Genomic DNA, 26,157 nt, shown 5'->3' with positions numbered 1-26,157 from the left:
AAAGGCCCTGAAAGTTAGCAAAATATTAAAATATCAACTGCAAACACAACTACTTTGAGATTCTATGAAGTGTCCTTCTGCTCTTTTCCCATTTCCTGCCTTTATGTCTTACCAGTGTCTGGCATCTCTTCACCCAAAAATTCTACCGTTATATAGGTCAGGAAGGGTTATTGCTTGGATTTCCTATAACCTTTCCTGCTGTAAACTACTCAGTGAGACAGGAATGTTCTTAGACAGTCAAGGCTGAAGTCATTAAGCCTTCGGAAAATGATACCCTGAACTGACTCAGAGGGCACAGATACATAGTATGCTAGCTAAAAAGCACTGTGGCTGGCCATAAAAGTAAATTTTCACAATCTGTGCAGTCTCAAGAGTAGACAAACTAGTACAACAAAATATCTAAATTACCTTTGTATTTTCCATATGGTTTATAGTGTTTTGGGATGCTTTTCCTTCCTGGAAATTGATCTTGAGATCCTGCCACCAGTGGCATCACACTGTTAGTGTAATTAACCTAGGTAAAGCAAAAGGTCAGAATGTCTGTTTTTAAACTCAAATCTTAAGCATTCCAAAAACCCCTAAATACTAAGTTCCCCATAAAAAGTTGGTAGAGTACAGTTTTACATTGAGAGTGAATCCCACACAAGGGATGTGTTGTTCTGTTGCTCACAATTACCACATTATACCACAAGTATTATTTGGAACAGGAACGCAACTAGAGAGCAAAACGGGGTGTCTGGGGAAGACAATGCCTCCTGTTTCAAATTTCTTTATTGCCTCATATCACCCATCATCACCTGGCTAAAATATAAAACAGGTGCATATGCAAATCCTGTCTTTAGCTGGGAATGCAGAATGGAAGTGGTGGAATGAAGAATTTGACTGGTAGTGGTGGTGACATTTGCAGAGAGACAGTTACTGCAGCTCAGCTGATATGGAACATTATTGAGAAAACAGTCTGAAACATCCTTCAGAAAACACATGTGCTGAGTTCTGTGATCCAGTAGCTACCAGAGGTGAGGAAACATTTTTTCATACATTCCTTCTTCAGACCCTTTTTTCTACAATATTCAACTTTTATGCAAAGAAGCTATAGAGGTTTGTAATGGCCAACAAAGTCAAGAACATCTTGCCTATCTTAGTCTTAATAGATTAAATCTCTCAACTGAGAGCAGAGCTACAAGTCACAAGAAAGACAGACGTACCCACATGCCCACAAAAGAAAAAAGTGGCACATTTGGGTGGTACTTAAATCTTAGAAGAGCAGCTATCAAGCAAGGGACCAACTGAAAAAAGGATGACAAGTATCTTTAACCCACAAGATGTGGGGGTTTGACCCACATCTGAACTGTTACAGTCTGGCAGGGTGTTAACACAATGAGTTCAACCCCTCCTTTCCTCACAGTGGCAAAACAGTTCTGGTCAAGATGACATTAACTTACTGCCGCTTTCTTTTCACAAAAGGCCTTCAAAGCCTCCGTGAGTTCCTGTGTAATGCGAACAACAAGTGTTGCTTCTGAGTCTGAGGTGATGTGAAAAGTCTCCTGTTGACAAACACAGTTAGAGTTGGTCTTTAGGATGCCAAATGGGCACATACACAAACAGATCAAAGTTAAACTTCGATTTTGGTATAACCAAATTTATCCTATTAGTTGGTATATAAGACATATATAATAAACATATACACAAACATCAAAATATAAAATTGTGAACATAATCACAGGCTGATTAAAGGTAAAACATAAACCTGGATTTTTCTGCCACTCCCTTACTGTCAATCATGAACATTTTGTTGCAGATGGAGAAGAGCACGAGTCCTAAATTTATGTTTTCTGTGTAGAAAATTGAATTAAAAATATGCTTCAGACAGATTGGTAAGTATATAATCATAAGTGACTACAGTAAGTTAAAAGAATATAGGCAGTCTGCTATAAAGAATTAACTGTGATTCCTGTAGATAAAAGTCAATTAACTGCATTTTTGGTAGTTTACTGATTATCCCTTAGACTTGCTTTTTTGCTCCCTCTTTCCAAAGTCTCAAGTAACCACAGCTTAAAAGACATGAAGCACACATCTCAAAACATTCTACTTGTGACTTCCATGTATAATCACAATTGCAACTCAAATGAAATCTTCCATTTGCCTTAGGTACAGGACATGACTTTCACAGAGTAAAATTAATACGAATGGTCATGTATTTTAACAACATGAACCCAAAAGACAAGCCAAGGCTTACTATGCCACTGCCAACAGCAACTGAACTGGTAAAACTTCCCCACTGACTCCAACACCAGCAGGTGTGCTCTGATATCCCTCAGTTTCACTTGGCTGTCTGGTTCTGCAGCAGCAGCACCAGCCACAGCACCCCAGGCAGCAACACCAGCCTGGCTCCTCTCATTCAGTGTTAACACCAATCCCATCAGATATGGGCAGCAGCAGCACTTGAGCAACACTGCTTGCAAACTAACACTGCTTGTCAGAGTGGCTCCTCAGCAAAGAGTGCTCCAGAGAAGAGGTCAAGAGCCCACATCTAATCCACTAAGTTATTCTGAGCTGACTTTCTGCTACAACAGCACTCAGCTTTTCAAAGAGCAGAGTCCATTAAAATGGAATTTAGCAATTGATGTTGTGGTCAAATGGGTTTGATCAGGAATCAGAGGCTCCTTCACAATATTCATTGCATCATAGTGGCAAAACAGAACAACTCTTATCACAATTATTTTACATACTTACCAAGAACTCTAGAGCTTTTTGTTTCCGAACAGGATCATTCTGTGGGATTGCAGAATAGGGGAGAAAAATTAGAATCCTGAATACCACAATATTTGTTGCATCGTCTTGTACAAAACAAGACCTTTTGATCTTTTATCCAACAACAAGTCAACACAAAGAAAAGATAGTAATTTCAGGTCACAGCCACAAGCATGAAACCTTAGAGCCTTGATATCAATTAGGTAGCAGCTACTACAAATAAAACTGCATTACTTTGAACAATAGGAAGGACACATTTCACATCTAAGCCACACACTTACAGGAGCTACCTTTACCAGGCTTTCTTCACTCAGGACCAAAATCATGTTTAAACAAGTCAAGTGTTTAGCTGTATTCAGCATAGTACCTGATCAGCCTGGTCAGGTACTCAGTTCTCAGTGTTTGTGCCCACGGCTGATCAGGGCAGATACTTGAGAGATGATTTTGAGTTTCACCTTAGAAAAAAAGGACTGTAAACCTTCAGATATATCTTAATATTTACATCAAACCTTCAATATAGAACACCTTTGATCTGAAGAGTGGCAAAACAGGGAAGGGGAGATTGCAGCATAGGTTGGGAGACCTGCACTGCCGATATTGGGTCTGAGTCTCAGGGACTCTGAACAGGATTTATGAGAGCCAAGGTGAATGTACAGTATTCACTTCCCCTCTGCTGTGATGAACACAAAACTCTAGTCAATAGGTCGATTACTTCTGTAATAATACTAATGAAAGAGAAAATGAAGTCAAAGAGTTAACATTTTTTAGAAAAATTAAAAGCAAGCATAAGGAAACTGCTACAATGTAAGGCACCTGCAGAAGTACTACCTTTACATACCTCATGCTTATAGTCATCTTCCCACCTTAAAAAAAAGGAAATTACAATATTAGGATGCATTCTAAAAATTACTAAAAAGTTAGTTATACCCACAGTGTTAGAACCAAAATATTTCAGTTTCCAAATTCCAATACAAGAAATCTTTCTCTAAGAAATAAAGAGTATTTTAAATATGCTGTAAAAGGCCCTTATTCTGAATGACCTTCAAAGAGATCAGTGGTACTCATGAACTTCTTTACAGATCAGCTAAAGGAGATGACTAAAGTAATGGTGGGATTTTTTGTCTTCCTGTATGAACAGAAGTGCCTTTTACACAACTTACTCAGCCTATGGCATCCCAAAGAGAATGGAAACAGCTTGAAATTTCAATTGCAATTTGTTTGTGAGTGCAATATTTCAAAAGCCGCAGCTACTATTTCCTCACAGACAAAAAAAAATAAACAATTTACAAAAGAGGAGTAAGTACAGTGGAAAGACAATATAAAATATTTTCCCCATATGTCACGATGTTTGTTACAGAAAAGTAGATTAAAAACATCTTTGGATTCCCCTGTGGGGGCAGTATTCTCACCTTGCTTTCTTCTTTGATGGGGCTAGAAAATGAAAAAGTATTATTAGCAACATCACAGGGTTTCCACCACACTACTGAACAGATGCATTACACACACAGAACAGTTACTGCCCCCAAAGTGGCTGCAGTTTCTTTAAAGGGCAGGATTCAGCAGCCTAAACCAAGGCACATACTGCCATTTTAGAAACCACAAGGCATCCCTGATGGAAAATCCATGGGAGACTTGTGTCCTACCAACTTTCCAGGGTGCCCTACAGCACCTCTGTTCAGGCAGCTGAGTCCCACACAAGAATGGATGGAACTGAGGTGGGCATGCCTCCTCCACACAAACAGTAAAAAGGCTTGGCAGGTTTCTCTCTGTTTATATACCAATGAACCTCAAAGCTGCACATATAATAGCTCAGTCTCCAACAAGAAGTTATGAGGATTAGAATGTCCAATCATCTCATCTCTATCAGTGTACAGCATGAGGAGGAGGGTAAGCTCAGCAAAACAAGGCAGTCTAAGACAGTAACTGTGCTTCAGAGTATCAGCTGCTTATCACTTCTGAAGCATTTATCAGCACAGGTGCTCCAGGACAAGCAACAGGACAAATAATAATTTTCAGGACAAGTGACATTTTTGGCTCTACAATATGAGCCTGAAAGACTTATGTTACTGTTCTAACCTCCCCATGCTAACATGGCTATCACATACTGATGAGTTGTAACATGAAGTTGCACTGTAGGTCTCAGAGTTTTCTAAATGTCAGGAAAGAAAAGGACTGCCACCATTTCAAAGCAAATATCCAATGAATCAAGAATCATGGCAATGTAGGATGGAAGGGATCTCTGCAGGCAGAATGACAGAATCAAAAAAAGTTTACATTGGAAGGGGCCTCTGGAGGTCATCTAGTCCAGCCTGAGAGGTAAACACCACAGAAGTGCTAAGTAATAGAAACCAATTAACTGTGAGGACACTGATAATAATTTTCCTTGAATTATTAAATTTGTGTTTTTTCAGTAAGCCTCCAAAATCCACTCTGTTTTAAAAGAAGAGGAGTGGTTATAAGAAGTACTACTCAGTTGTTGGAAACTTCACTGCACTCCAGCAACAATTGAAGTTCTGCTCCCTTTGACAAGAACTAGCCTCAAGATCAGACTTGGATGCTTAGGCTTGAGTCTAGCTGAGTTTTACAAGTCTTCCAGAATGGTGGGTTTTCATCTCTTTGAACAGACAATTTTAATGCTTGACTCACTGTGCAGTAACTTCCAGTTCCACTGTCTAGTTCAACCTTCCACCTGAAGCAGGACTACTGGCAACATGAGATTCTAGTTTTGTATAGCCAAGTCTTGAAAACCTGCAAGGATGAGGAGTTCTCTACCTACGGATAACCTGTTTCAGTGCTGTACTACCCTCTAGGAACTAAGTTTTTCCGGAATTCAGCCTCTCAAGCTGCCATCTGTGGCTGCCATCTCATTACATTGCCTGCAATTACCAACAGCTTTGGCTCTGTCATCTTTGTAGCAGCCTACAGGCAGTTATCATTCCTTACATTTCCTCTTTCCCACTCTAAACAAGCACAGTATCCTCTGACCCTCATCCTAAACTCAGGCTCTTGACCCCTGAGAAGCTTCATAATCCTCTCCCATTTCTTCAGCTTCCCCTTGAACTAGAAGGAATAAAACTGGACACAGTATTGCAATTTTGGTCTTAACAGCACCAAATAATAGGGGATAAGACTGTTCTTCAGCCTTCTGCCTGTCCTCCTCCTGGAGTATCACAACATGAGATTTGCCTAGTGTGAAATGAAAGTGTTCTCCTGGCCCATACTCAGCTTGGCATCCACCATAACCCTCAAGTCTTTTTTAGCAAGACTGACCAGTCTATCACTTCCTATCCTGTATTGCTGCATGGAGTTACCACTTCCCCACCAAAGATACAAGACAAGCATCTCCAGGTATCTGCTATAATTGCAATCTGAAAAGCCTGGTCCAAAATAGCCAAGTCAATTTCTGGACATATTTCCAGTTTGCTGCTGTATTCAGTAGCAGCATTAAGAGTAGTTTTTAAAAAGGAAAAAAATTACACAGGCACAATTCAGAGACTAAATTAGACCAGAACTTGATATGTTCTACTACCACACTGTGCTTATACCATGGCACAAGCCTTCAAGCTCAATTCTGCACTTTGAATAATTGGCTACAGGAATTACCTTAACAAGACAGTATTTTTAATCCAAAGCCCAAGACAAAATACAGATAAACTCTCCTCTTTAAAGAATAAAGCAGTTCTGTAATTTTTCCTTTAACAAAAGCAACGAATCATCACTTCAAGGTCTCTGACACATACATATGCATGTGTGTGTATACCTACATATAGAAAGAATCTTATCTTAGTTTTGTGTGTGAACTGTGCAGCAGCCAAAATTTGGTGTTAATGTCCATTCTGTTGCTTCCAAACTAGTACATGTCACCAAAAGGCCTTTCTTAATTATACCCTCAAACTCACTGCTGCTGTCGGGAGGGAGTTTTGAAATTTGCCAGTATGATCTAGTCCAAGGACACACAGCTGCTGAATCACTAAGCATGATTTTCTTCTAAATACCCAGAGTATTTTTATTTTGGAATTCACTTGATGTTGACCTTATCCTCTAACTAGAGCAAACCTTAGTACTGAGTGACACAATGCATTTGCAGCTAACTTCACTCTTGTCCATTTCTCCAGTTCATCATACCCTGTAGGTCTGCATGGGATCACTATTCTTGATGTTCCAGATGGGTATCTGACCATGTCTTCTGCTTCTACAGAACTCTACTGACTTCACTGATGTCAATTCACTCTAAACTAAGAATTATTCTTCTTCACAGGAGACACAAATAGAGCTCAGAAAGATTCTGCTACCTTGTTTTGCAGACCAACATTAAAAAGTACAATCCGCAGAAGCCACCAAGGATCAATCAAAAAAAAAATAGCAGTGCTATGGTAGGCACCTACAGCAGGATTCACAGTGCCAAATTCTGTTACCTATGCAATCTTCACCCATTTCAAGCAAACCTACCCTCCTCCTGGTATTAGTACTGGGGTCAAAAGGTAGCAAGGAGGTATTTGTTCAGGTTGGCATCATTAAGCATTTACAGCACAGCTACAGTAACAAAGGGTGCAAGTCAAACCTACTGCATGAGGGAAGATGTTGCGTTTATGTTCATGGGTTTGGTTTCCATGGTTTGTTCCACTGGATTTGCTACAGAACAGTAATTTCCACTTTTACCAGTGATTCAGAATGTCTGTCTGTTGATGACTGAAATGAGGTGGAGGAGGCTTTATCAGCTTGTTCAGAGAGAGCCATCAAGCACCATTTTTCCATACTTTTCCACTTTTCTTGTTGAACAAATTACTGTAGTTATCATGAATACCTCCAGAACCAAGCAGTTAAAAAACATCTCAAGAATACTCTAAGTCTGGCAATTTCCTTATTTTCTCATTTCAAATCCACAAAAGCCAGAAAATCTCTGAAAACATTTTGTACTATTAGAAGATGAATGTTTTAAATCAGTTAAACCCTTGAGTTCAACTACCAAGTCAAGCTAGACTAAATATCAACAATATCTAATCTATTATATTCAAGAAATTAACAGACTCACGTGCAGTACTTGGCCTTATGCAACCTTCAATCTAGAAATAGAAAAAGTTTCATATTAGACTGATTGAAATTTCTTAACAAGTCTCTACTGCAAATGCCTTAATTTATGTGGGCATAGTGTAACCCCTGATTTCACACACACAGAATCCTGTAAATATAAATGAAACTTGAGAGAAAATTTGCTTCCATTTGAGAAAATCTAAGTTGCAAAAACTACAAATTATTGAAGTAGAGCAATGAAATTTCTGAACCATGGAATTCTGACTGGACATTTTCAATTTTAAAAAAATCTAAAACCTCAAAATAAACAATTTTTTATTTTCAGATTAATTTCAATACTACAGTTCTTTTCCTGGGATTTTTAGGGCAACTTCAAGTTAAGCCTTAGTTCAACTGAATACTATACTTCCTAGAAACATACAGAAATTTAATAAGCTTTGTAAGCTGTACTTTTAAAATTTACTACATTGAACACAAACATATTGATAAAAGTCACAGTAACAAGATACTTTTCATTTACTTCCAATTACCTGATACATTTTTAATCCCTCAGTCTTCTCCAGCTCTCCTGCCATCCGTTTGAGAAATGAGACTTTGCATTCTTTCACATGTGTTATCTTTCTCTTCATTTTATCTGGAAATTCTTTAGACTGTTGGCAAAATCAGCTTGAAAAGATCAATATCAAAATTCATCACAATATTAAAAAACTGACAAATTTCACTTTTTGGACGAGCTTCCAAAATACCAATAAACACTGAATTGAGCATTTTAAGTTTTTTCACTCTAACACAACTTAATAAATTTTAGAGTTGCTTAAGTAGGTTTCAAAACAAAGAATGAATACTATGCAAAGCTTGCTACCAAAAGGAAACATACACTGGACCAAATCCAACAAAGCTGAGGAATAAGAAAGAACCACAACGTTCTGGGAACCTGATCCCGAGCCATCCAAACACTTATAAACAGACTTTTGAGCTGATACAGACAGGCACCTCTGGACTGCACTGCCTCAACAGCTCACAGCATTACAGCTTTTCATGTTGATCTGACCCCTGAAGAGTCAACCACACAAGTATTAGCAGTTTATCATATGGGGGTTTAAACAAATTATTTAGAGAGTGGAAAAAAGGAGGGGGAGTAACATGAAGAAATTTTGATCAAAATGCATCAAAATTAACTCACAATATATGCTCTTCTGTGTTTATATCCACTAAGATGTTCTATCATAGGTGCCATCTCTGTATTAAGCTCACACAGCTTGCATTCATAACGTGGATCTTTTTTTCCTTCAAATCTGATTTCAACCACATGTTCTAAACCTGTAAAAGCAGGAGTTACAAATATCTGTATTTTACTATAGACTACTATAAACAAATGTATTCTCTTCCATGTTGCTCATTAAAAATGAATATATAAAAATATTCCATTTTCAGGATTTTGACATTCCTTCAGGATCACTTCAACACTTCTGTGGATTTATTATCCACATCAGTTAAATTTATCACTTTCCAATGTCTTATTCTTAAAGGAAATGCACCATCTCTGGCAGATTTGCAAGCTCTGCAAAAGAAAATGTGGGATATTCTTTTTCAAGAAACTAAGAAAGAGAATGAGAATAGAAATGCCATACAAACATCTAAATTAAAAACCTGAATTTAAACTACTTAGTCAAACATAATTTGGATGGTGTCTGAGTAGCAAAAAGCAGATGTAGGAAAGACATTAATCACTTCACAAAATGAGAGTCCTTCATAATCTAAAATTGTTCCATAAACTTTTAAGAATTACAAGAATAAAAATGGGATTTTTTCTTCATTTTGCCTAAAATTACTGTCTTAGAAATATTCAGAAATCTCCCACAATTGAGGCTTATTACTCTGAATAGCTTAAACATAACAAATTTAAAAGCAGCTTAAACCAGCAGCTGTTCCCTTATGTCATAATTTCCAGTACTCTGTATTTGTGATGGCTTGGCCCCAGCCAGCAGCCAAGACCCACACAGCTGCTTGCTCACTCACATACACACCCTGCAGCAGGGTGGGAGGAAAACAGGAGAACAAAAGCAACAAAACCCATGGGTTGAGATTAAAAAGCCCAAGCCTATGCAGATCCCCATTGCTCACTTCCCCACCAGCACACCAAGATCCAGTCAGTCTCTGAACAGCCACCGTGGAAGTTAAACCTTGCTTTCTTCACCCTCTGCTTTTTCCTTGTTTGTCTCAATTGTGATTGCTGAGCACAGAATACTCTTTGTTCCAACTGTCCTGGACATGTCACCTCCCAGACTCCTGCCCCGCCCCAGCCTACTCGAGGGGTGAGTTTGGGGACCCAGAGTAACCAAACAGTCTTGGCCCAGTGCACTGCTGAGCAACAATAAAAAACACTGGTGTGTAACCAAAACTGCTTCAGCCACAAATCCAAAACATACAGGCTGCTACGAAAAAATTCAACTGCATCTCAGACCTGCTACTTCTAAATCTTAGCTCTGAAAATAAACTATCACCAAATGAACTGAAAGTGTTCTTGTAACTGAACTATTTTCTATTAAAATGCTTATAGTAATAAATTACTATACTTTTGAATAATAATATTTTATGTGGAGTAACAACAAGCCAATGCACTAAACAGAAATTTTCTGCTATTACTAGGAAATTTGCTACTTAGGTCTTGACGAGGGAACACGTTTCTCTAGGGCACCAGTTCATACTTGGAACACTAAGACCACTGAGAGGCAGCACTGGTTGTCCTCTCTTAAGGGTTGCCCAATACAGGACTTAGAAAGAAAGCTTTAAAATTAACCTCATTAGTTTTAGTATTCCCAAGGACAGTGAGGGAAAATAACTCCCTAGACAGAACCATCGGTATATCCCCCCAAAAGGAGAGACATAAAGAACCATGACTGATGATAATGTCACCAGTGGCCTGAATTCCAGCTGGAGGCCAGGAGGTAGTGGTGTACCCCGGCGTCACTACTGGGTGTAGTCCTGTCCAATGCCTTCATGAATGATCTGGATGTGGATGCAGAGCATCCCCTCAGCAAGGCTGCTGCTGACACACAGCCGGGAGAGATGTCCTACACAGCAGAGGGTTGTGCTGCCAGGCAGACACCCTGAGCTGACAGAAATCTCAGGCAGATCAGTAAGAAGTGCCAAGCCCTTCATCCAGAGAGGAATAAGTCCAGGCACCAGCATATCCTGGGGGTTGGCTAGCTGGAAAGCAGAAGAGCAGGAAAAGATGTGGTGGACACCAAGCTGAAGGTGAGTCAGCAAAGACTGATGGTGTCCTGAGCTGGACACAGAGCAGTGTTGACAGCAGGCTCCACTAAGCACCAGCAGTGCTGTGTCAAGCTCTGGACTTCCCAATATAAGAGACATATGAAGGACCATGAAAATTATAAAGGTACTAGAGGATCTCTCTTATGAGAAACAGCTGAGAGAGCTGGAAGTGTTCAGCCTGAAGAAGAGAAGGCTCAGAGAGATCTTGTCAGCATGTATAAATATTTGAAGGGAGGGTGCAAAGCAGTGGGAGCCAGGCTCTTTTCTGTGGCACTCAGTGACAGGACAGAAGGCAATGGCACAACTCAAACAGGAGATATTGTCTGGACATCAGGAAACACACTTTGACTGTGAGGATGACTGAGCACTGGCACAGGTTTCCCTGAGAGACTGCAGCGTTTTTCACCTTGGAGATATTCAAAAGCCACCTAGACATGGTCCCTGGGAACCTCTTCTGGTATTTGAGCAGGAGATTAAGACCAGCAGAGGTTCCTTCCAATCTCAACCATTCAGTGATCTGGGAAAAGCACCTTTACTCAGACATCTCCTTCAGGAATTAGTTAACAGTTACAGTGTATAAAAGAGGGCCTTTATAATACGCAGTGCAATAAGCTAACATTTAAGAGACAGAGATAGATATTATCCTGTAAGTTACTGAATACATTTACAGAAAATGAAACTGTATCTAAAATGCCACCTTTTATTTCAAAAGGCCATTTGGTCATAAATTCAAGGGCACACAATTTATAAAACAAAAAACGTACCAACTAGAGGTTCTTCTCTTTGGGGATCATTCATAAAATCCTTCAGACAGGTTATGCAGTTTGTAAGTCCACTCTTCCCTAAAGTAAAAAACACACACATAAAGAGACATTACACATTATACAGTTTGCATGTCTATTATCTTCAAGGAGTTTCTAATGGAGACTTTAATGCACACAAAATTTGCACTCTGAAATGCATAAGGAAAACGCAAGATCTCAGTCCCTCACTCCCGAAAGACTCCAATACTTGTCTTTCACAACAATTTTACATGTGAGGCTGGTGAAGGGACTGGAGCACAAGCCCTATGGGGAGAGGTTGAGGGAGCTGGGGTTGTTTAGCCTGGAGAAGAGGAGGCTCAGAGGTGACCTCAGCACTGTCTAGAACTACCTGAAGGGAAGTTCTGGCCGGGTGGGGGCTGGTCTCTTCTCCCAGGCACTCAGCAATAGGACAAGGGGGCACGGGCTTAAGCTCTGCCAGGGGAAATTTAAGCTGGACCTCAGAAAAAAATTCTTTCCAGAGAGAGTAATCAGGCATTGGAATGGGCTGCCCAGAGAGGTGGTGGATTCACCATCCCTGGAGATTTTTAAATGCAGATTGGCCGTGGCACTGAGTGCCATGATCTGGTAAATGGACTGGAGTTGGACCAAGGGTTGGACTTGATGATCTCGGAGGTCTTTTCCAACCCAATCGATTCTATGATTCTATGATTTAATGTCTTCAAGAAAAGAGCCAAATAAGCAAAACAAACTTCTAACACAATCCAATTTGCTGAGAAAGGATAACCAAGTTCACATTCATAGCATGTCCCAGTGTGTGTCAGTTCTCATGGGGAGAAAAAAAAGCAACCACCAACCTCTTCCTCCCTTTAAAACCCTAATACTCATAAAGCATTCTAGGACTGCTTCTTTGGAATCTGAAGTTCAAGAATCCTAATGCCTTAAGTCTAACAAAGAAGACAATCTTCACTAATATAGCAAATGCCTCTTGCGCTCTGGGCAGCCCAAAAAGCTCAGCAAACACTTCTAGTATATTCCTGAGTCTGAACTAGCAGTGTTTCCATCAGGGTTGCATCTTGCTCCTCACTGAGTTTTAATAGCTTGGTTTTTGCACTTCCTGGTCAAAGCAGAATACCAGCAGGGTTCAGCTAAATGCATCTGAAAAACAATCTCAAAGAGGCATTCAGTGTATTCCAGTGTTGGACATTATAAAAGAACATGATGAAGTGTTAAAATATGTATTTTTAATCTGAGAAAAGAAGTGCAGAAATAGAACTCATCTTCCTAATTAGATATAACTGACCAATGAATTACAGAAGAGTCACAAACACTGCTAGTTCCTTCAAATCAGAGCAAACAAGTAGAAATACCACAAGCACTGAACTGTTACCCTATTCTTTCCCACTAGGATGCCATATTAGCTTAAAAGAACTCCTAAAATCCCCCCAAACTTCACAGGGATAGGGAATTCCATATTAATTCTTAAATATTCATTCCATTAGGAATATGCCTGTGCTGCCATCAAGTCAAACACCAGGGCTGCACACAAAGAAGAATTTCATGAAGTTCAAGCATTAATTTAGATGGAAAACCTCTTGCAACTAGAAAACACCTCGTGGGGACACCTCCAGTCACAGCAAGAGGGTGGCCCATTCCTACCAAAATTTCAGTCTTGTTAAAATCTTTTTATGTTGTTTTGGGGATTTTTTGCCTGTGGTGACATGCATAAGTAGCACAGTGTGGCAGAGTTGTCCTGTAACAAGTTGGGGCCACATAATTCCCCTCCATAAACAGATTCTTCTCAACTTAAATGCACTGTGCAGTTCTCATGCACTTGTGTGCCTGTGCAGCTCTCTGTATGAGCTGGCTGTAGCCAAGCTGACACACAAAGGCATGTGGTCTTTGGACTTAATATGCAAAGAAAAAAGTTAAAGGTCTCTTCGAGGTAATTTTCTTCTTGTTTCCTAACATAAATTCAATATTCTTGTCTCAGTATCATCTTAACAGTAAACAACCCATACTGTTCTTGGTTTATATGCTTTTGTCAAACTTCCACTGTATACAGAGAGCATGATGCAGAATTTTTTACTGAAAACTTCAACAACTAATAAAATTCACTACATCCACTAAGGTATTATCAGGTAATCATGAAGGCAGAAAGTATGTCTCAAGTTTCAAAGTCTTTCTGTGAAAACACTGGTAATTTCATATTCTCCTAAGACCTTTTCTTAGGAAAGAAAATCAACCAGCACACAAAGGAAAAGCAATTTTTCAGACGTTTGGGAGCTTGCACTGCTTCTCTCTAGACCACAATAACCACCTGCTTTAGTCATCATTAAAACAAAACAACTGATTTCAAAGTTGCATCTGAAAAGGACATTAGCTCATTTATTTTCAACTACCTGGGCTCTGTTCTTCATCCTTCATCGGAGTTTGGACCGGAGCTGACGGACCTAGGATAAGAGTTTGACAGTCAGACCACTTCTTCTCACCTGCTTTTATTAAGTACCTAGTAGACCATCCAAACATGTTACAGAACAGAACAGTTATCTGCATTTTATGGTTAATATGGGCTCAGTATTTCATTTTGATACTGTTTTTTTATAACTTCACTGCTCTCAGAAAGTAACCCATTGCATTCCCCTTCCACACCAACACACCACACCAAACACATGAATGTCACAGAAGCCCAGAATTTTCAATTCTTAATTGATTTTTAAGTGCTTTTCATTCTGGCTACTTATTTTAATTATTTTAATTTGGTATTGTGCAGGACAATTAATCTGTGTTACAGGAACCTGACAAAAAACCTCCGGTCTAAACATTCAGAGCCTAAACACAGTCCCAGACACAATTAATATGGTCATTACATTGCATCTTCTTTTACACAAGGTTCTGTTTATATTCTTAATCATTCAGAGCTTCAGAATGAATTTTCAGATGTGTTTTTATAAAGGTACTTCTACTCCCTTTGGAACTTTTCCCTTAGCCCACTCTCCCTCAAATCCAAAGATACAAACAAACTACCACACTGAAATGATGTTGTCAGTATTTTGTAAGTCACAGCATCCAAGATTAAAACAAGGTGACACACTAATACTCATTTCCTTCAAAAAGTGAAAGTTTGAGTTAAATTATATAGTTGGTCATGTAATTCCTGAAGTTGAGAAGTTTTGTATAGTCATGGCAAACACGACATGCTGTATACATCAATTTTTTTCCCTCTTTCTGCACAAGACAGGCAGTTTAAGTAACAAAGCTGTAAATCAAATAAGATCAAGGCTGTAAACATTTTACAAACAGCTCTGCAATATTAACACAAGGAGGAATATAGGAAAGCATATCTCCCTTGATTTCTTACAATAAATTATGCATATTTTTCAGTTAAACTCTTCAAAATTTCTGGTAGCCAGAGCAAAATATCATCTGCAGGTTCCAGCATCTGCAGACTGACAACATGGCCAAATGCTAAATGACACAAATACATACCTGTGAAATAAGACTTTCAGTGCTTTATTTTGTTTTTACTTCTAGGAACAAACTGCATTTACAGAGAACTGCACTAGAAGCAGTTCACAGTGCAGTCAGTCTTAATATGGTTACAGTTTACAAACATGGTCAAGCTAAAGATTGAGTGACAGCTGCTACTATCACCAAAGGCAGCAGACTGGGGGCAGGGGATGAGATTTTTTTTTATTAAAAAAAGAAGGGCACTTAGTAAGTATCATTGCTCCCCCCAAAAGTTTAACAAAGCAATTATGATCTCAAAGACACTCCCATTCAGCAACAGCAGGTTTCCAGGCTAACATGTAATTCATGCTTACTAGACACATGGCTTTGTAATAATACTAATAATGTAAGTTACATTTCTTAAGCATCCCAAAACCCTAACACAAAGTTTTCCCTAAAGCATATCAGACTAAATAATGAGCTGAAAATCAGCAGGATTGCCAGGCTCAAAGGGCAGCAATCAACAGCACAGCCTCCTGGTGCTCAATAAGCAGCAGAGAGCCCTAAAGATGGATTTAAGGGCTCCCAGTGATAAATACCAACATCAGTAACTTGGTTGAGAATGCACAGAACACCCTCAGCAAATTCACAGACAGCAGTCACTTAATGGGACACAACCAATGTCAAAGCTTCAATTAAGCAGGACCTTGGAAACATTAAGGCAAACCCACACTGAGACAGACCAAGGGCAGCTTCCTTCAGAATACCTTACCCTCCATTATTTGGGGCTTGCAAAGCTGGCCAGTACCATCCTTGTTCAGTTCAAGTGGGAAATGGAGAAAGAAGGAGGGTCCACCAAAGTGGCTGCCAGATAAACAACCCAGGGCAAATAATTTATGAGAACGGTTTTGGGAGCTGGACTTGCTTAGTCTGGTAAAGTGGAGACTAAGAGCAGATATAACAGCATGGACACCTGAACAGCAGCTATAGAGATGCCCAAAATGTGGTGTGACAAAAGCATGAACAAGTAGCAGTCAGAAAGAGTTGCTTTAGAAACAAAGATTAGATGGTAGGATAAAATTCCTCTTTAAGACAGAGAAGCAACTATGGACTGATAAAACACGTTGCAGACTGTGCCTGTGAAGATGTCCAAGGATTTAGCAAGCACGTGATGATCCAGCAGCAGCAGTAGTCCTGCTTCAATCAGGAAGCTGGGAAATCTCAGCATCAGGAAATCCCTTCCAGCCAATGATTTTATTTAGCAGGGGCTATTTTCCAAGTACTAGTTACCTATACAAAAAAAAAATCCCTTTCCTTTCAATATTCAGTTACAGAGTGCTGAACATATGAAAGGTGGGAACAAAGAAACACGTCCATGTGTACTTGTAATACGCACACATTGCTAATGACTGCCAGAAATAAAACAACCATGTTTCAAAACTTAAGGGCAGATCAGACATTGTCAATTCAGGTACAGGGCTCAGCACTGCAGACTCCCTTTTGAATACAAACAGGGAAGTGTACAAAGACACAAGAGTCCATTGCTTAGGGGAATTCCCCAAGAGAGAGGTGGGTTAAGGGTGTTGAAGTTGTATTCAATCTTATACTTCTATTATTATGGCTTCTGATACATTTCCTCTTCTAGTCTTCAACTCAGAAAAGAACTTTCAGGTTTTTCTTTGAAACCAGAGCAGTAGTTATACATCCCAAGGCCTCGTGGATGGTTATCAAGGTTTAACAGATATTGAGGGACATGTTAAAATAAATAAATTTCTTATACCATAAGGCTGAAATGCTGATCAGGATACTGATAAGGTTGCCATTGGTGACCACAGGACAGAATACATGATGTTTGTGCTTTCACTGAAGAAAGAACTTGTCATCAGTGCTGTTAAATAACTGCAGCTTGTCCTCAGACTGGATTCCTTCCCTGACTCCACATCAACAACCACACAGAATTCTTTACTCATGGTGCTACTTAGAGGTTTTAAGCTGAAGGATGTAGATGCAGATTAGTACATTTAGTAACTATGCACCTGCAACATTCTTTATTACATTTTTCTTGTATGTTGTAAGAGCAGTACTGCAAGTTACTTTACTGCAATGCAAAAAAATTTCCACAGGCTGTGTGAAAAAAATTTCATTAATCCACTTCTCTTTGTGCCAAATTCCTTTCACCAATAAAACCAGGCAGCCAGAAAGGGCTTTAATAGGCCTCAAGCCCTATACTATGGCTTCTGCCTGAGCTGACTTGTAGGAAACCACTGGATTTCGTTATTGCCCAGCAAACATTTGCCTAACATGTATGTTGGCATCTCCACAGCATTTAATGCCTCTTGCTCATAGGAAAAAGTATTCCAAACTTCTTTATTTTGGCCAATAGGTCCCAGGAAAAAAAAGCAACGTTCAGCCTCCTCCCCTCCTTGTCCCTGAATACATGTGCAACTGCCTCAAAAAGAGCAGAAACAAGTATCACATCTATCAGTACACAAAGGAATCACATGACTGAAATTCTTATACTCAGCAGAGCTCTCTTTAGTGAGCAGAGCTCTCTCACTAAAGTCTTAAAACTTCAGCATCTTCTATCCCCATATCTTCCATTAAATTGCTCTACTTTGAACTGCTGAAGAGGAGGCAAAAAACCCAAGCAACCAACAAAAAAAAAAAAAAAAAACAACCCAAAACTACCCCAGGTATCCAATTCTGTCATTATAACAAAAATAATTGTTGATAGTTTTGCCATATGGAAACTCACATGGAATGCAGATGCCTTTCTTGCAGAAAGCAGTACTCCTCCAAAAACAAACATCTGGAAACAGGCATTTCCTCCCTTAAGTGACTTCAAAGCCAACGTGACTGTACAGTAACACAGGTTACATGTGCTCACCCCTTCTGGATTACCAAGTTACTTTTGATGAGTTCAGAAAGGATACTGAACATGGCATGTCCCACTGGGAAACACTCAGAATCCAATCATTTGTCTTTTTAAATTTTGGTTTACAAATGACAGCAGCATTGGAGGAGTTGTCCCTACTGACAAAGGAACTTCTTTTAATTCTGCAGTAAGAGAGAAAATGCAAATGTTGGTGTAAAACATCCTAAATATGTCAAGCCTCATCCTCTGAAGTACCTGTTCTTCTTTAGATATTTAGTGTACATTTCAGGTACTTGACAGCTTTTGCCCCAAGTGATTTCCAAGAAAACTCATCCTTCACTTCGACAACATCCATACATTTTTGTTCCTGGGTCTTTGAACATTCTTTCACATTTCATTCTCACTGGAATATTTGATAAAATGAACATTAGAATAAGATTGAAGATCCAGCAACAATAACAGAAGCATCTCATTAATTTTTATTCTGAAATAATATTAGATTTATACTTTACATATAGCACCTAATTTGAGAATATCCATATTTCCTATGCTCACTCCCAAAACTTTATTACTTAATTCCACAAATGCAGTATAATTTTTATTCATGCTTATTACATAAGTCTGCAAATTGTAGGAAAAGAAATCAGCTATTTAAAATGAAAAAAATATAAGCAAAGCAAATTCAGAATTTATTCTTTCATCTCAGTGACTGATTACAATGAATTTCTTAGATCTGCTGGATCTCGAGGGAGAATTGTTTATATAACTGGTAATATGTCCATGGGAGAGTTTTATTGGCTGTATAAATCTGCATCACAGTTTCCAAAACTAAATCTGAACTGCCACCTCTGAAAACTTACTCAAGCAAAAAGCTTTTCTACTTGTAAAAAAACCCAAACCATCACAACAAAAACAAAGAGGCCAAATTTCAGTCTCTTTTGGACAAAAAAACCCTACCAGTGGCTTGCAAATTGGCCTCCCACATCTTGATCTTCAGTGAAGCAAAATGCAATACTGATAGAGTAGGATAAAGGAGACACCAATAGCACTGATAATCATTTTGTATTAGACGTAAAAGTTTCTGATTGCTTCAAAATGATTGCTGAGGCAGAGACCATTCTGGAAAAAGCACACCTTGCAATTCTTCTGACTGAGGTACCCTGTGATGTTGGGACTCCTCCAGAAGTTGGAGCTAACTTGTTTACCAAAGTCTCACATCTAGACTGTTCACTTTAATAATTTCAACTTTATCTTCTCGTTCTGTAAGACACATTACAGCTGAGAGATTCCAGGTCATGACATTTCCAAAGATACAGTGTTTGTAGTGTTCACACAATCTTAACCCAAATTCTCCTTGGGGTGCTGAGCTTGTAGTACACACAGTACTGTTTTCTAAACATGTAGGTCTTTGCAACAGGCTCCTGCATCTCACTGTTCTTTTCATAGTCTTGCTGCCACACCTTCTGTTGCCTTATTCAAGTCTCACTTTCTGTTCTATGCATCCTTTACATTATTCCTCCAAAACAAGGTTTTATGATCTTGTAGAAAGAACCTCTTCAGTCTGTATTAATCATCATTTCTGACAAGAACTTTAAAGAAATCTGCAGAAAGTGTCTTTCACTAAAAACCCCTGCCCACAGCCAAACAAATCTGTTCTTGTTGCTGAGGTACAAATACAATTATGGAGTGCTTGAATCCTCTGGATTTTGAGAAGACCTCCACATTTTCACAACTTATTCAAATTCTGTCAAGGAGCTTCATGAGCAGCACTTCTAAAAACAGAAGATATGCATATGGCAGTCATGTCTGCTGAGGCAAAATCTCACAGTTGTTCACACACTTGAATGACATGTCTTGCACTAAGTCTCTTCTCAACACAAAACCATGAGAGCAGATGATGAAGTCCCTTAGAAAATCGCCTCTGACCAGCACTTTGATAAATCTTATCTTGAGTGTTGATTCTTCAGGGTCCAGTAAGCAGTGAGCTCAGCCTGCAACACTTCCCTCAGCACAGGACTGACACCATCCCTCTCCTCTGTGCAGATGGGTATTTTCAGGCACCCTTGATCAAACTGGCTCAAAAAAGCTGAGAGGTTCAAAAGATACAGGGGGACAGATGACAAAGCTGGAACATAAGCCTTGTTTCTTGGGAGAACAGGCTAAGAAGACAAAGTAGAAGTGAAAGGCTTATTTTTCGTGATGATTGACTGTAGGACCATTTGGAGTTTTAATAATCTCATTGGTTTTTATCAGTATTCCCTTATCTGCCTGTGTCCTCTGCTTCCTGTACATCATCATAAGTACTTTTACAACAAGATTTTCGTTTCCACCTTTCACCACAACTCTTATTTTCATTGACATATAACAGTCTGGGCTCACATTCCCAGTTCTTGGGGGAAAAGACACCCCAACAACTGAATTCACTTGGAATACATCTTTCCTACTCCAAGTCTACTACAACAACGAGAGGTAGAACATTCCTGTGATGCAGCCAAGCAGCTTCAGCAGGGCTGGAGCTGCAACTGCAGCAGTGCTGTGTTAGAGTGCTGATTTGGCTTCTTAGCACACTGCCTGAAGCTTGGCATTGGGGGCATAAAGCTGACAGCAAGTGGGAGCTGGTTTACCCTGGGAAGCTGAGAAACCAGAATACTGACTACACATCCCTCCACTACACAGCTATACAAATATTTACATGTGGAAAGGCATAATTAAGGCTTTGTGCTCTAAAATAACTCCTCGCTCCAGTTTACTAGACAGAAATCTCAGAAGAATGTTCAGCATATAAACAGAAACACAGTTATAGGCATATAAATCTGGCAAATGTAAATACCCAAAAAGCAACATACAAAGAAAACCCCAAGCAATATCTGTCCTAGGAGGCTGGAAAGAAAAAAGTGGTGTACTTACAAAAGACAGTCTCGGGTCTCAGGGCTTTCTCTCTCTTTAATTATGAAGATGCAAGTCATCCCAAAATAAAATAAGAAAAAGAAATTAATGTGCTGCACCATTTGAAGGAAAATCCCAGTACTTCCTGAGAAGCCTTTGCAGAAAAATTACATCACAGGCCAAAGTTTCCATTGTCAAATAGGAAAAATCAGAGCCTTTATGATTTTCTGCAAAAGCTGGAAGTACTGACAAAAGCATACTTAGAGATAACACAAGGTTAATTTCAAGAAAGCCCTGTTACTTAATGAAGTTTTAAGAGATGATTATGGATTGAAACACAACATCTCAAGGATGCCAGGAAAACCTCGAGTTCTGCATGATTGCAGCTCCTAAGCTTTCAAAAGCAGCAGTTTCAACAAAACAAAAAGAAAAAAGAAAACCCCTCAATAAAAGAGAAAACAAACTAACTAAAAGCAGCTCCCCCATCATTTTGAGGGGATTTGGCTAAACCTTAAGACCAGTCAAACCTCAGGGAAGATCACATAATGAAGAACAAGAAAAGTGGCTTTCATCAGCTGAAACCAAACAGATGTTTTTTGGCAGAATGCAGGGAAAAGAGGAACTTAAATTTCCATTTCAGAACACGGCTAAAACAATCCCGACTAATTTTGAGAGTTTTTGGCAAATAAATACAAACTTGCCAGTTGCAAAAATGAAGTAATTATGCATCATCTTTGTACCCATAAAGTGGCTGTCTGTCCACAGCAGTGCATGGATTTTAGAGCCATATTTTCAGCATTCAGTGGATGGAAGAGATGCTGCACACGGGTGGGACAATTCAATAGAAAGCATGACTGACACAACAGGTAATTGTTTGAGAAGACAAACAGCTGTCCTTTCATGGCAGTCATAAAAAAGGAAGTTACCCAAGTCCCACTATCGACACAGATGGTTTTACATAAGCTCAGCAGGATTTCATGAACTTAGAATACAGACGGTCTCCTTTGCAGTTTTGCTGCTCCAAGAGTTCTTGTTACTTGCCATTTTGCAGTTTTACAACAAACAGCTGCTAATACCAAGTTTTTCAGACAAGTGCAGAAAACATTAGCAACTGTTGGCTGCTCCTTCAGGAGGTTTTCCTGCTGACCATTTTCAGACAATCAGCTTTGACTTAGGTTACTGCTAATATCAGAAATGGAGTTTCACAACTGAAGCTAAGAGTCCATTTTACTTGTGATCCTTTCCAGTCCATCAGGAATTGAGATTCTCACACACCAGGTAAGAATTCTATTCTCTGTTCTGGGTCAGGTGTTGCAACAGCTGTTTTTGAGCTAACACTATGAAAAGTAGACTAACTTTTAACAAAGTGTCTAACTTCAGGAAGCCAAAGCTCAAAAAACTACTGTTTTTAAGGGTTCAAACCTGCCATGCACACCACAATCTGTAAGAGGTCCTGCATATAAGTTTTCCACACAATTCCAGTTCAGGGGTTACCTCACAGAACAGTTTCATGTGCATAGTTAAGCATTACATACACATAATTTAGTTGTTCTTAAACATATACACTCTTGAAATACATCAGTTAGATGTCATTAGCCTATACATGGAAATTCTGTTTATTTTAATTCTGCAAGCTCATATTAAGCAAATCGAGTTTTGGGCTGTTTGTTTGTTTTCTGTCTGGTTTTATTCCCTCAAAAGAAAAGCTCCACAACTGAAATCTCTCTGGATCACAAAGACAGGCTGCAGAACACAACAGCTTTTGGAGACCAAATACAAACAGTACAGCATCCAGGCAGTGTTCCTGTAATGAAATCCAGCTATGTGGCATCCCAAGCACCAACACAAAAACATCTGACTGAAATGCTTTTCCAGCATTCTTGACTTTAATGCCATAAGAAAGAACAGAAAAGTTGCTGTACATCAGGTGTTTTCAACCACAGATTCTGATGCACAGTGAGCAGAGGTAAGAGGAAGAAGAACCCTGAAATGGTGAAGACAAAGACTAACAGCTCTCTTCAAAGATCTGAACATTTCTTGTTTCTAATCAGCTTGCAGAGTCTTGAATACAGATTTTTCTCCTTTTGGGACATGGCAGGCATTTCTACCTATCTAACTCCAGATATGAAGGGAGGACAAGGAACCTTCAGCCTTTGATAGACCCAGAAACAATCCTCACCTGCTCCAAACACAGTACACAAAAGAGGCAACTTTTCTGCTGGTGCCACACCTGCAAAGGACCATTCAAAACACATGGAAAAAAGACATTCCACTCTGGGATTCTTTTCTAGCAAACTGAACAATAAGGCTAATGCATATTTACAAAACCAGACTAAAATACATCACATACCAACATATTCCAGGTATATGCTCAGCAGGTATATTTTAACTGCAGACTGTTCCTCAAAAGGCCTAAGCTTTTACTCAGCTGTCAAAAAAAAAGGCAAAACCCCCCACCCTTCATGCATTATATCCCCCAGTACTCTCCCAGGTTTGGTTCAATGAAAAGCATTAGTAAATCAGATAATTTCTAAATATTTTACCATAATGGCTAAAAGTAACATTCAACTGTTTTCCAAAGTGTATCACACAACCCAATTCCAGTTTCCAGAGACAAGAATTACAAACATATGAATAAATGGCACCTTGGCTATGTCACTTTCCACAACTCCCCATCCTATTAACACCTCCTCAGCAATGAAACCACAAACCCCATCATTATGCAACGATACACACAGCACTCCTTGTACAGTGATCATCCCCCAGCCACTCAACCTTTTGTTGAGCAGCACTTTCTACCAGGTTTGGCCTCATGAGCTTCCAGCACAATCAAAAATTAGATGTGTACTCTTATTCCTTGAGTTCCAGGTTAAGGACATGGAAAGCATCACAGTAATGAACACTGAAGTCAGGGAGGAGTGCAAACTCTTGGCACAACAAAGAACCAACCCTCAGGGATACAAACCAAATGAATTCTAAAGAGATACACTATGTAGAATCAAAACACTAGTTAGTATTTTGTAAATTAAGTATTCAGACTTGAGAACTCCTATGTTTCAGTTTCACATACAACAGAATACAAGTGGCAACAATTCTATCAAATTAGGTAACTGATTATCTGTCACTTGACTAGTTCAACCACCTTGACTTGTTCAGAAAAATATCCACATAAACTTCAAAGTGCAAATGGAAAAGGCTTCAATAAAAAACACTATCAACACCTACCCTGTATCAAAGAGCAAAGTAAGCTCAGGACCTTCACGATTACTTCAAACGTAGTGACAAAAAAACCCTGAAATACCTCCATGAGTCCTGATCCTCCTCCACCAAAACATACATTTCATAATTTGAAGTAAAAAATTACAGATAACTGAAAAGAATGATGAGGTGATCTTGGAGAGTTATCCCTACAGAAATGCCATGCAATGTACCAGGACTCCACACCAGGACTAACACGTAAAGTCTAACAAGGATCTGGTCTTCAACCTGCCCAATTCTTGTTTGCTGTCACTTTGCAGGCCTTCACTGACACCAGAAACTCTGACAGATGTTGCCTAGCACACACTAATTTCCAAAACTGACACAGAAGGAAAACTACAAGCAGACCTTCTGAGAAAATAACCACTGGGTTTTCTACTTTAAAAGGGAAAAAGAGCAATAATTGGATTGCAATGGAAGGTAGATAAGGAAAAAAAAAGGAAACAACCACAAAACCAAAGGAATTTGCTGCATTTGGAAAGAACATGAAAATACTGCTGGATATTGTTATTGGATCAACAGGGCACAAGAAGACTCAATCCTGGGCAAAAAAAGTGTTTGGAGAAAATGGAGCCACTGACTCAAATAAGAATCAATGCTATTAAAGTGCTCAGCAAGCAGGTAACAAAATACTGTTAGAGGTGGGGAGATGTCCCTTATCTTCAACAAAAAAAAAAAAAGGGGGGGGCACACAAACACTTGAGAAAGGCAGTGCTGGAGTTGGTCTTTAACCTTCCAGGAAGAACAACATTCCATTAAGAAAATACCAGAGCAGGCCCTTCAGGGCCACAACAACACAATCTGATGAGAGTAGAGGAGTACAGACAACTCTGTCTCACCTTTACAGACTGAGAATGTGGTGGAACTAAATAGAAGAAAATCATCAGCCAGTCAACAGCCAAAGATGCAGCCAAACAACATTTGTAAAAGCCTCATCTCTAAATACATCCTCATGTTGTCTAATAATCTAATGTCTTGGATTGTTTTGTGCTTAAACCAGGGAGCTGCTATTGAGATGCTTCAAAAAAAACAGAACTGTTGGATTTGCCAGTGGAATCCGTGTAACTCCTTCAGGAAATCAGAACTGATGTTACCATCAAAGTAATAAGAGTTCTATTCACAGTACAGGTGAGTTACCTAAAGTGGCAAAACAGAACAGCAGTTTTACCAACTGAATCCAAAACCAGATGTTCACATTATTCCACCAGCTGTGGCCTCCCATGTAATTAAAATGTTAATTGCACAATTAGCACACATTTACCTTTAGGTATGGCTGATGTTTTGAGTAACTTGCTGAACAAAGTACAGTTGTGAGATTCTCACCTCACCTTTTTCTTCAGATATTTCAAGCAAATTACTGTTACAGATCTATCGATGTGTTAGACAAGCATTTGAAGACAACAGAGTCCCAGATTTATGACCAAATTTGCATATACATATAGTATGGAAAGATTTACCTTTCTATGCTTTGCACCACGATAGTGTGACTGAAGACTTATAGAACTCACACATGAAACTTTACAAACCTGAAAGAAATTATTTGAAAGCACATTGTCAGTTATGCTACAGATACTCTGTAGTTGGTGAACTATAAGGTGAATTATAAGAACTTGAAATACATCAGTTCCTAGAGTGTAATTCTCAAGGTCTTCACTGGCTTTACAGCATGATATTTAGGAGAACAGCACACCACTAAAATGACCAGGAATAGTATCCTAAACCTGCTTAAATGAAGCTTAAATACATACATATCTAAATAGTTAAATAAGAAGTTTTAAAGAGTCTCCCTCTTCTACCACCACTTTCTAGATTCTTAGTTTTCTAAACTTACTCAGGCTAGAAAGCTTCAAAAATGGATGCTCATATAGT

The 26,157-nt window shown here is 39.1% G+C and overlaps 1 protein-coding gene across 5 annotated transcripts in view; it reads right to left on the bottom strand.

Moving 5' to 3' along the window:
• The window catches only part of LOC139671701 (uncharacterized), a 29,553-nt gene that overhangs the window by 2,545 nt on the left and 851 nt on the right, over positions 1 to 26,157 (bottom strand). For 2 of the 5 annotated variants that reach the window (XM_071554981.1, XM_071554979.1), the window contains exons 2-13: positions 25,746 to 25,814; positions 21,052 to 21,085; positions 14,222 to 14,272; positions 11,823 to 11,900; positions 8,966 to 9,102; positions 8,313 to 8,432; positions 7,784 to 7,814; positions 4,161 to 4,182; positions 3,590 to 3,614; positions 2,734 to 2,772; positions 1,443 to 1,544; positions 409 to 514 (exon numbers count right to left, since the gene is read on the bottom strand). In XM_071554981.1, coding sequence (XP_071411082.1) covers positions 409 to 514; positions 1,443 to 1,544; positions 2,734 to 2,772; positions 3,590 to 3,614; positions 4,161 to 4,182; positions 7,784 to 7,814; positions 8,313 to 8,432; positions 8,966 to 9,102; positions 11,823 to 11,900; positions 14,222 to 14,246 — 685 coding nt within the window. In that variant the 5' untranslated portion in view covers positions 14,247 to 14,272; positions 21,052 to 21,085; positions 25,746 to 25,814. The remainder of the gene's footprint in view (positions 1 to 408; positions 515 to 1,442; positions 1,545 to 2,733; positions 2,773 to 3,589; positions 3,615 to 4,160; positions 4,183 to 7,783; positions 7,815 to 8,312; positions 8,433 to 8,965; positions 9,103 to 11,822; positions 11,901 to 14,221; positions 14,273 to 21,051; positions 21,086 to 25,745; positions 25,815 to 26,157) is intronic. The other 3 variants (XM_071554983.1, XM_071554980.1, XM_071554984.1) reach the window with 3 other exon arrangements.

Source organism: Pithys albifrons, chromosome 4 (genome assembly GCF_047495875.1).
Source record: "Pithys albifrons albifrons isolate INPA30051 chromosome 4, PitAlb_v1, whole genome shotgun sequence".
NCBI lineage: Eukaryota > Metazoa > Chordata > Aves > Passeriformes > Thamnophilidae > Pithys > Pithys albifrons.
This window is presented reverse-complemented; position numbering and strand designations above follow the sequence as displayed.